This window comes from Lipotes vexillifer, unplaced genomic scaffold (genome assembly GCF_000442215.2).
Source record: "Lipotes vexillifer unplaced genomic scaffold, Lipotes_vexillifer_v1.1 scaffold988, whole genome shotgun sequence".
NCBI lineage: Eukaryota > Metazoa > Chordata > Mammalia > Artiodactyla > Lipotidae > Lipotes > Lipotes vexillifer.
Genome location: NW_006797916.1, coordinates 2,375,267 through 2,386,777, shown reverse-complemented (window position 1 = coordinate 2,386,777; position 11,511 = coordinate 2,375,267). Strand labels below are relative to the sequence as shown.

General features: G+C 56.0%; 1 protein-coding gene across 1 annotated transcript; it reads right to left on the bottom strand.

Annotated features, from left to right (window-relative positions):
* Positions 1 to 5,617: 5,617 nt before the first annotated feature.
* RTP5 (receptor transporter protein 5 (putative)) lies at positions 5,618 to 10,372 on the bottom strand. Its single transcript, XM_007469972.1, is given in 4 exon segments — positions 5,618 to 6,540; positions 6,625 to 6,901; positions 6,903 to 7,065; positions 10,212 to 10,372. Coding segments are annotated over 4 exon segments (1,515 nt in total). The 5' UTR covers positions 10,364 to 10,372.
* Positions 10,373 to 11,511: the final 1,139 nt, after the last annotated feature.

Sequence of the window (11,511 nt, the reverse complement as noted above, 5' to 3'; positions counted from 1 at the left end):
CAGGTCCTTGTGGGCCCTCACAGGATTAGGAAGGAAGCTTCCCTCCTAAGGAGATCTGGTTGACGCAGACGCACAGCACACACTAAAGGGGAGGGAGGCACAGCACACACTAAAGGGGAGGGAGGCACAGCACACACTAAAGGGGAGGGAGGCGACCCAAACGGGCGAGGAAACGTTCTTGTTTAAAGTTTTTCTCATCTTGCCGTAAAATATGAATTTTATTTCATCATAATGAGAGTCAACAGTCTGCTGTCTAATCTTTCAACTAAGAGAACAGGTGATGAAAAGATGGGGCAGCTCACACCCGATGCAGCCCAGCCGCCCCCATCCTCGGGGGGGGGCACCAGCTAGTCAGGTTCGGCCAGATCAAGCCCCCTGCCCTGCCTGTGGTCCCCTGAACCTGCTCTGGAAACAGGCTGAGGAGAGGAGGGGTTTGTGTCCCCGGCCGTGAGGATATGGCCTCTCCCTAGAGGGCGAGAAATCAGGAAATTGTTCACACTTTAAGTACCCCATCTTTGCTTGAACTAATAGCAATTACATTTGAAACGTGTCTGCCTTAAGTCCTCCTGGCCCAACGTGGTCACTCAGGCTGCACAGGGGCTGGGGCGCCGGCTGCCCTGGATTTGAGCTCCAGGCTCGCCCTTGGCGTTTTATCCAGTGTCCGCGAGCCTGAACTTCCCTTGACCGCGCACTCACATAGCCCGCACGCCGGGGGGGGGGGGGGGGGGGGGGCATGGGGGGCGCACAGGTCAAGTGTGGGTATTGCTCTCGCTTTCATCGTATTCCTGAATCTTAATTCTGAATGAATTATTAAGTAATTAAATGAGTTTTAATTATTTGTGAAACCGTGTGCTAGTGATGCTGACGATGGGTGGAGTTTGCTGGGTTTTAAGGAACCTTCTGATTAAACAGTAAACAGTTAAAGCAGTTAAAACAGCGGCAGAGCCTTCCCGCCATCCCCATCGCAGGGCTGAGCTTCCCGCCAGCGGCCACTCGGGGGCGCCGCAGGACTACGCGGGCGGCCGGGCGGGGGCTGGAGGAGGGGCCGGAGCTGGGGGCGGGGGCCTGGGGCGGCAGGAGACCGAGGGGCTGGGGAAGGGTGGGAGGGATGGGGCTGGGCTGGGAGTTGGGGAGGGTGCTGGGAGTGCCTACTGAGAACCCCCGGACCCGGAGGCGCTGCAGCCCCCCCCTTATGCCATCCGTGATGCCTCCCTCTCCCCACTCCCTGTTTGGAGGACCCTAGCGCTCCCCACATTTTCTGCTTCCGGCTGGTGTGGACCTTACTGAGGTCCCCTTGTGCTCACACCTAAGGGGACCCCGCTCTTCGCAGGTTCCTAGGGTGAGGGGTGCTGAAGACCCAGAGGGGCCATACGGGAACCCGACCCTCCCTCTCCCTGCACGTGCGCAGGCCGGCGGGCGACGGGAGGGACAGAGATGAGGTCAAGGTGTGTGGCCAGCAGGGCCCGGAGAGGCACAGTCCGTTACCGTGAGTCCAACAGGCCCAGGACCGCCCGCCGCACAGCGCTGGCCGGTGATGTTGGGGGAGGGGCAGGTTACCGTCCGCCCGGGGTGGCCCAGCTGACCACCAGGAGGTCCCAGAAGCCAGGAGCTGGTGCAGAGCCCACCCACACGGGAGGGAGGGGGTTGGATGGGCCAACCTACCCCAGGACCGGGGGTGACTCCGCCCTCTGAGCCGGTGTGGTCAGACTCCTGGACTGAACACCTGTTACGCACCCACAGGAACAGTGGCCAGCACTGAAATTCTCAGCTGTCACAGCATCCAGTTTAATCCACCCAGGCAAGCTTTGCATCTGGGAAATAATTTTAGTTTATCTACAAGTTGGAAACCATGGAGGTGATGCTGCAGTTCGGCCAAGGCTGGGGAGGGAGAGACCTGCGCCAGCAGAGGTCACACTGGAACCAGGAACAGAGGTGACGCCTCTATGGACAGCACAGCCTCCACGCAGCCATTTCCGGGCAAAGCCAGAGAGCCAGAGGCCGGGGGCCCCTGACACGTGGGGGCAGAGGGAGCCCACCCAGTGTCCATGCTGAGCCCAGCGCAGGAACTGCCATCGGAGCCCCCTTTCAGTCAGAACCCCCGATTCAGCAAAAGTGCTTTATGCACACTTAGCATAATCAGAGAGGGGCAGGACTGAACCTCTGGGAAAACAGACCTCAGAACTTGGAGCACTCTCAGAGCCATGGGGGTTGGGCCTCTCAATGTAGAGCCAGCAGTTTGGCCCTGGGCTCTGTGAATGGTTAATGAGCCCAGGGATTCCAGTTATTAGAGTAATGATTTTCTGTTTTGGCGAGGGGGGAGGGGGAGGGGGGGCGGGGTGTTTGTTTTTGGTCTTGGTTTTGTTTTTTTGGCTGCGTTGGGTCTTTGTCGCTGTGTGCAGGTTTCTCTAGTTGCAGCGAGCGGGGGCTACTCTTCGTTGTGGTGAGCGGGGTTCTCATTGCAGTGGCTTCTCTTTGTTGCGGAGCACAGGCTCTAGATGTGCAGGCTTTAGTAGTTGCAGCACGTGGGCTCAGTAGTTGTGGCTCGCGGGCTCTGGAGTGCAGACTCGATAGTTGTGGAGCACGGGCTTAGTTGCTCCACGGCATGTGGGATCTTCCCAGACCAGGGCTTGAACCCGTGTCCCCTGCATTGGCAGGTGGATTCTTAACCACTGTGCCACCGGGGAAGTCCCTAGAGTAATGTTCTACCTCTAGTGCCAGGTTGGCTGCCATGGAGGACTTTAATTTGGGCATGAAATGGCCATGGTCTTACCAAGGAGGTGATCCAGAACTGTAGGTTAACAACCTAATCTGTGGTTTCCTCTGCTGTATCTTCAGGAAACACCATATCTCCTGGGGCTGGATTGAGATAGGCAGCCCAAAGCAGTGTACAGGAAAGACCTAATTCTTGGAAAACAGGTAGACAAGATTATGGGTAAGAAGACAATGCTGAAATCTAGTCTAAAAGCCAAGGCAGGGTTGAAAGTGGAAAGTGAACAATGAAGGCCGAAGTCAGGACAGGGGAGAACAGACAGAAGGAGGAAGCGACTGAAAAATAACTTTGTGCAAAAGCTGAAGAAATAAAAGCCTCCCTCGGTGCAAGAGTTCAAGGAGGCAATCGCCTCCATGTGGTGCGGAGTATGTGACATGGGGCTTAGAGACAGCTTCCTAAAGGAATTGTGCAGGGCCGAAGAGGACAGCTAGGTGGGGGAAAAGACTACCTGAAGCTAAAAGAAAACAGAATCAGAAAAGGTGGCCCCGGGAAGGGAGCTAAGAGTCAGATGGTAATTGCAAGCAGAGACCGATGGGATCCTGTGTTTCAGATATGCGTGTTCTCCCCGTCTCTGTCTCTCCTCTGCCCTTTGCAATGAACTGGAAACAATAACGCTGTCTCCTCTTACTCATTCTCAGCCCTTTGCACTCAAATTTCATCCCCCGCACTCCACTCATCATTGTGAAGGTGGTTTCCTAACTGAAGTGGCTTCCTAACTAAAAAATCCTATAGATTGACTTATTTTCATCCTCATTTTGCTACTTTTATTTCCATCAAGCCTCTTCTCAAACGTCTCCTAATCAAAAGCCTTCTCTCAAAAGAGAGGCCTTTCCTGATTCCCCCAAATAAAAGAGTGCTTATGTCATAAAAAAATTAAAAATAGGGGCTTCCCTGGTGGCGCAGTGGTTGAGAGTCCGCCTGCCGATGCAGGGGTCACGGGTTCATGCCCCGGTCCAGGAAGATCCCACATGCCGCGGAGCGGCTGGGCCCGTGAGCCATGGCCACTGAGCCTGCGCGTCCGGAGCCTGTGCTCCACACGGGAGAGGCCACAGCAGTGAGAGGCCCGCGTACCACAAAAATAAAATAAAAATAAAAAATAAAAGTAAATTAGAACCCCAACCACCACAGACACCACCCGGCTAGGTTGTCACACCACAGTGTAGATGGGAAAACCAAGGTGGGAGGCTCAGTCCTGCTCTCAGGTGAGGGTTTCACCCAGTGTAGACAGACCACTAATAGTGGGAGGGTGGATCCTGCACAAAGGGTGAGGATCTCACCCAGTGTAGACAGACCACTGAAGGTGCGAAGGTGGTTTCTGTCCTAAGAGTGAGGGTCTCACCCAGTGCACACAGACCACTGAGGGTGGGAGGGTGGGTCCTGCACTAAGGGTGAGAGTCTCACCGAGTGTAGACACACCACTGAGGGTGGAGGGCGGATCCTGCCCAAATAGTGAGGGTCTCACCCAGTGCAGACAGACCACTGAGGGTGGGAAGGTGGTTTCTGTCCTAAGAGTGAGGGTCTCACCCAGTGTAGACACACCACTGAGGGTAGAGGGTGGGTCTTGCACTAAGAGTGAGGTTAGCGCATAGGGCACCTGATGACCTGGCCTCGTGCTGTCTGGTAAGGCTCTGTTCAGGCTGGCTGAGGTGTACAGGCTCAGGTCCTGTGCAGGTTTGGCCTTCCGTGTAGGGTGGAAACTTCCGTGGTTCTGGTGTCGTGTGGGGTCTCTGTGAGCAGGCATGGGGCTTGCACATGCCACCCTGGTGCTGATGTAAAGCCCCCTCCTCCCCTGCCACCTCAGGCAGCCCTGTCTGTGTGGGAGCCCCGTCCTGCCTTCCCCACTCACCCTGAGGGCAGGCCTGAGGGCAGAATCTCCAGTGCCGCTGGATTCCATCCACTCACCCTTCCCCACAGGGCAGGACTTCCCAAACTCTCATCCAGCCAGGGGATGCAAGTCTCAGACCTAGAGCTCTGCAGACAAACCCCCCACCAGGGTCCTGGGGCCGGCTCTGCATGGGGGGGGCTACAGGGCGGCCTGACCCAGCTGCCCGCTGTCACGCCCCCAGCTGCCTGGGACCCACATGGCCCAACACCCCTGCCCCTTAGAACCGGACCTACGGCCTTTAAGATGGAAATCCAAGGTGTGCATACGAGTGACAGAACAGTTTTCTGACCTACAGCACAGTTGGAGTTTCTTAAACCAAAACAGCGCTGTGGATGTAAATGCTCCAGGGGAACCGTGAACAGAATCCGGTAAAGCGGTGGCTGGCCTCCTGCCCCTCCCATGGGGAAGGTACCTCCTCAGCTACTGGGACCCTGGTGTTGGGGGAGCTGGGGGGAGGAAGAGGCTTGCCAACCACACCTCAAGGGGCTTTCATCTTCGCAGAGTGGGTGGTGTAGGACCTCCTCCCCCCACCGCCCACCCCGCCCTGACAGCCTGTGCTGAACAGATCCGAGCGTCCCGTCCAGGGATCCAGGAGCCATCGAGGGAAGGAGACCCTGCAGGGACTGGGACCCAGGAGTCGGCCCATGTGCCCACCTCGCCCTCCCACCTCACACCTTCAGCTCAGCCCGAGTGCCGTGTGGCTGCTGCTTCTTAACTTTTATTTTATTGGAGTGTAACACACGTACAGAAAAGCGCCTGGAACACACACGGTCAGCTCGGGGGACGATCACGGCGTGAGCTTCCACGACACCACAACTCACAGCAGGAGACAGAACACAGAAGCAGGGGGCGGCCAAGGCGGCCGGGGGCTTGCTGGGGGGACAGGGAGGTCACTTGGCTCGCTGGCTGCCCAGGCGGCCCTGCTGGGGGGTGAAGCGGGGACGGACGAGAGGCGCCACACTTCACACCCGCGGGGAGTGGTCAGGGCTGAACTTGTACAGGTACAGTACCCAGAGGATGCAGACGGTCACGGAGACCCAGATCCAGACTTCTTCGTAGGGGTCGAAGCAGAAGCCTTCGGCCCAGCAGAAGTCCTCCTCCCAGTAGCACCCAGGGCCGGACTTGCCCGCCCTGGGCCCCGGCTGCCTCTGCTTCTTGGAAAAGCCAGGGGTGGCAAGGCCATTGCTTTGAGGGCCACTGTCATCGCCGCTAGAGCCCTTGCTCTAAATGATACTGAGGACGGAGAAGGGGATAGTGACGGAGCCCTCGCTGATGGGGACAGGGCCACTGGCATTGGTCCCTGGAAGGGGCTCACGGCCAGCAGTGGCAGGGCCGCTGCCGCCATCCTCCTTCCCTTTGCCTTCGGTGACGCCGCCTTTGCCCTTGTTGGCGAAGATGAAAGGGAAGGTGAGGGAGCCGTAGATGAGGTCAAAGGGGTCCTCGCCTTCAAGGACCACATTGGTCAAGGAAGAGGGGAAGGTGACGGAGCCCTCCCCGTTGTGCATGAGGCCAATGATGTAGGTCACTGGCCGCGGGCTGTTTCCATCAGTGACTTCAGTGACAGCACTGCTGCTGCGGAACGCGGGGCCCCAGCCATCGTCTGCGTCTTCATCTCCATTTTCATCTCCTTCAGGGTCGGAGATGCAGCCGTGGCCTTTGTAGATGAGGCCTGTCACCTCCTTGGTGCCGCTGAGGCCGAGGCCTTTGCAGTGGAACACGGGGACTTTGATGTTCACCGGGAAGCGTTTGCCTTTGGACATGGCCTTGGAGCTGGTGGGCAGGTAGGGGGAGCCCATGCCAGCGGTGAGCGGTCCGGTGGGGTCGGCCACAGGCCCCTTGTCCTCGCCCACAAGGGAGAAGGGGACGGTGACGACCTCCTCGTTCTCTCACGGAAGAAGTCCCTGCCGTCGGGGGGGAGGGGGCCGAGGTGGAGTTGGGTGCAGCCCCTGGAGCAGGGACCACCACAAGCCTGCAGCCAAGCACGCGCAGCTGTTTGCTGGCGGTGGGGCGTCCACGTTGCTGCCGCCATACAGGGTGAACCTGCCCTTGCTGGTGCTGGGGCTCTTGACCTCTGGCCCCCAGGCAGGGTCCGGGGGCTTCGGCAAGAAGCAGACCCCCGGGTCGCCGGCGTCGCAGTGCTCGCCGAAGCAGATCTCGGGGCCCTGGTCGGAGCCTGGGCCCTCCCTGTAGCCCTTCTGCGCGATGAACTGCACCGGCTTGTTGAGGAAGGGCCGCACGCTGAGCAGAGGCCGCCATGGCAGGCGGCCCCGCCTGCGGGCACAGCCGGCACCGCTGGGCCCAGATGCGCACCTTCACCAGCCCCTGCCGGGCATCCTCGTCCCACTACAGGTGGAAGAGGATGTGCACGTGGGCCGAGGACCAGCCCCACTGGCAGTGGCCACACTGGAGCCTGGGGAGGAGAGAGGGGGTGAGCGGGGGCGGGGTGGCCCTCCCCCGGCCCAGCGGGATTCATGACCCCAGCCCGTGTGTGCACATCCCTCGCTGCACCCACAACCGGAAAAGCCAAAGCCAACGCCTTTCATCCATTTGGCACCAAGATGCCGTCAGCGGCAAAGCCAGGACTGCCACGTGCAGGGCCACCTCTGCGCTTGCTGCTGCTGGTCTGTCGCCTGCTGACCTGGGCCTCAACTGCTCAAGGAGATGTCACCAGGACAGTGAGGAAAGGAAGAGCTTCTGTGATGCCCAGTGCGGGGACGGGGGTCTGCAGAAAGGACCTGGGGAGCCCACCCCACGGGAGAGAGGCGATGGGGAGGCTGGGGGCGGGCAGAGGAGCGTGAGGAGAGCGGTGAGGGGCTGGGACCCCAGGATGCTGGGGTGGCCCTGCGCTCGCTTGCGGGCACCAGTCCCTGGGCGGTGGGCTTGGCCCTCACACGGTGAGGGTGCCGCTCCGGAGGCTGAAGGCAGGGCCTTCTGTTTCCAGACTGTCAGGTCACAGGTGAGTGACCCTCTGACCCGTCCACCGGAACTTCCCCTGATGGTGGGCTTGTCCCCACTGTGCCCTCACATGCAGCCTCCAGCCGCACGTGGCCGGGGAGCACCCAGGCACGGATGGTGCTCTAGGGACTGAACGTCCTCCTTTATCTGTTAATTAATGAGCGCATCATGGCTGCACGTGGCCAGTGGCTGCACGTGGAGAGGTGGGTCTGCCCTAGTGACCATCCCACCAGCTGGCATTTCTGTCCGTGAAAACAGAAAACCAAGGTGTGCTCAGGGTCCTCGTCCCACCTGTGTAGAGCGGCTCCTCCGTGGAGCTGTGGGAACAGTACCGGGTTGGAAGGGGCCCCTCAGATGCGCCGAAGGCTGTTACTTCCTGACACCTGGGAAAGCCGGCATCCCACCGCACACCTGACTCCAGGGGTTTCGGACGCTGGGGAACTGGGGCGTGAATGGTCTGCGAGGCCCCCTCTCCCCCCAGCCCCCTCCCAGCTGGCCCCTGGGGGACCAGGCTGCCTGGCTGGACAGGGCCCCTGCAGGTCTGGCCCGTCCTGGCTGCTCTGACGGCAGCTGGCATCACGAGGAAGAGCGAGGCTCACGTGGTGACGCGTGGTCCCGGGGGCTCGTCACACGGCCCCCACTCGGCCACAGCCCAGGCTGTGATATCCTCCTTCCTCTGGGGCCCGTACCCGCTTCTTCCATCCCCTCAGGCCTCCCTGCAGTGCAGGGCCTAGCGGTGACCAGGTGCCTGCCCACCCCCTGCTCCCGCTGTCAGCGCTGCCACGGAAACGAGGAGATGCTGCAGTGAACAAGCAAAGTCCTCCACGCAGGGGCAGCATCACCATGCCAGCCGCCCCTTGGCAGGGCCCCAAATGGCCTGGCAGTGCCGGCACTGCCAGGCAGGGCCTCAGCTGGCCTGTGCTGAAAGGCAATGAACAGACTGCTCCCCCAACACCCCCACTTCCCGGAAGGGAGGAGCAACACCCGGCCCACCCACCCACCTGTTGGGTGCCAAGGCCAGGCAGACACATGCCCCCCCCCCCCCCCTTCCCCACACCCCCCCCCCAGCCACTAACATACTTCGTCTCTACAGATTTGTCTAGACTGGACATTGCATACAAATGGAATCATACAATTACTTAGCATGTTTTCAAGGTTCATCCATGTTGTAGCATGCATCAGTACTTGATTTCTTTTTATGGCTGAATAATATTCCATGGTGTAGATATTACTATGTTTCATTTATCCATTCACAGTAAATGGCCATTTGGGGTATTTCCACTTTGGGGCTCTTATGAATAACGCTGCTGTGGTTGGATTTACATGCAAGTTTTGTATGCAGGTCTAGATTTGTTTTTTAAATTAACAGACTATTTCCGAGCAGTTTCTGGTTTACAGAAGAATTAAGCAGAAAGGACAGAGTTCTCATACCTCCTTACCTCTCTACCCAGTTTCCCCTATTATTAACATCTTACATTAGCGTAATACATTTGTTATAGTTAATGAACCAATATGGATACATTATTACTAACTAATGTCCTTGGTTTACTTTAGACTTTAGACTTCACTCTTTGTTTTGTACATTATATGATTTTGGACAAATGTGCAATAACCTGTATGCACCATTACACAACCATACACAGGAGTTTCTCTGCCTTTAAAATTCCGGGCTTCACCCATCCTTTTCTCCCTCCCCACAACCTCTGGCAACCACTGATCTTTTGACTGTCTCCACACTTTTGCCTTTTCCTAAATTTCATATAGCTGCAATCATATAATAGGCATGTAGCCTTTGCAGATTGGCTTTTTTTCACTTCGCAATATGCATTTAAGCTTCTTCCATGTCTTTTCATGGCTACATAGCCTTTTCTCTTTATTGCTGAATGCTATTCCTTTGTACCGATATACCATAGTTTGTTTGTCCAGTCACCTATTGAAAAACATCTTGGTTGATTTCAAGTTTTGGCAATTATGAAAGAAACTGTTATAAACATCCATGTGCAGGTTTTTATGTGGATGTAACTTTTCAGTTCCTATGGGTAAATACCAAAGAGCATGATTACTAGATCACTGTATGGTAAAAGTATGTTTAGTTTTGTAAGAAACGGCCAAGTATCCTGCTAGCGACAAATGAGAATTCCGGTTGTTCTGCATCGTCAACAACTTTGGTATTTCAGTATTTGGATTTTAGACATTTGAATAGGTGTGTAGTGGTAACTCATTATTGTTCTAATTTAAAATTCCCTGATGACATGGAATGTGGAGCATCTTTTCATACACTTATTTGCCATGTGTCTATTTTCTTTGTTTAATCATAGTTGTTTTGTTTTGTTTTGTTTTTTAACCAACGCCTACTAACTCTTGTCCTCCTGTGTCTATTTATATTGTCTTTTTTCTTTCTTTCTTTTTTTCTTTTTTGAGCTTTTGATCATTTAGTCTTTTTCCTGGTATGTCCAATTATTTTTTATATTAAAATGGGGCTTAACTTCTTTCCCCCCCGCCTTCCTCACCAGCCAGGCCACTCCCAGCCTAGCCAGTGGTTAAGTAGCCTCGGACCCTCCTTCCCAGGACCCCACAGGAGACACCCCCCCTCAGGCGCACCTCGAGAGCCCCCGCAGCCGGTACTGGAAACCGCTGCTGTCCAGGTGCCCTGAGGCCAGGTTCTCCTCGGGGACCAGCTCCCAGGTGTCCTGGGGCTTCCTCTTGGCCATCAGCCGGGCCAAGGTGGTGGCCCACACATCCACGCCGTCCATGCTGGCGCTGGGCTCTGCAGTGTGCTCTGAGGGCTGCGCTGGCTCCGGTTCCTAGCGAGCGCCCACCCGCCTCGGCACTGACCAATTGCCGCCTTGACAACCGTCTCGTCTCCACAGCAACCGGATTTGTCTCAGAGAAATGAGAAATAGGCCTTTTTTTTCTGACACTTTTGCGTATTTTTCATTACGCAAGCAGTGGATTTTCATTTTAGGAAAAATCAGAAACAGATAAATAAAAAGGACAAACTACAATACGATAAAAATCGCCCATAGTCATCATTGTGGTGCTTACATCCACGTATTTTCGGTGCCTATGCACATATACATTTCCATAATTATTTTTCACAAATAGGAAATCTTACTAAACATTTTATCCTAAGGCCTGCTTCTTTTACCCACAGCGTAGCATGGACGGTGATGCCCATCCTTCTAAATATCTGATACTTTCCAGCCTGTGGCTAGGGCATAATCTACCTGCCCGGCCTCTGTCCTTGAACACGGTGCTAAGTCTTTGCCATTACAAACAAAGCTTGAGGAACTTTATTGAACATGTATCGTTGCAAATTTTCCCTTTTTTTTTTTTTTTTTTTTTTTTTTTTTTTTTTTTTTTTTTTGGTGTGTGTTTGTTTGCTTGTTTGTTCAGCTGTGCCATGCAGCTTACGGGGTCTTAGTTCCCCGAGCACGGATGGAACCCGCGTCCCCTGCAGTGGAAGCGCGGAGTCCTAACCACTGGAGCTCCAGCGAAGTCCCTCCCAAGACTTTTCCTTTCTTCATACTTTTTATTGGCTAGAAATGTACATTTACGTAAAAATGCCTTAAAGGTAATGCACAGCTTCACAAATTACTCTAAAGTCTTAGCTCAGGACCTGAAGGAGCCAGCCCCCCAAAGCTGTCTGCGTTCCCCGTACCCGCCGCCAGCACTCCCCTCCCGGCAGAGGCACCGGCGCTGGGAGCCCTGGCAGCTCCACCCGAGATGCAGCCTGTTTGGGGGCTTTGCGCCTCCCCTGAGAGGGAGCTCCGCCCGCCCCCCCCCCCGCGCCTTTTTATTTATTTATTTTTAATATTTATTTGGTCGCACGGGTCTTACTTGTGGCAGGGGGGGTCGTCAGGTGTGGGTCCCCCCCCCCCCCCCCCCCCGCGTCTTGTGC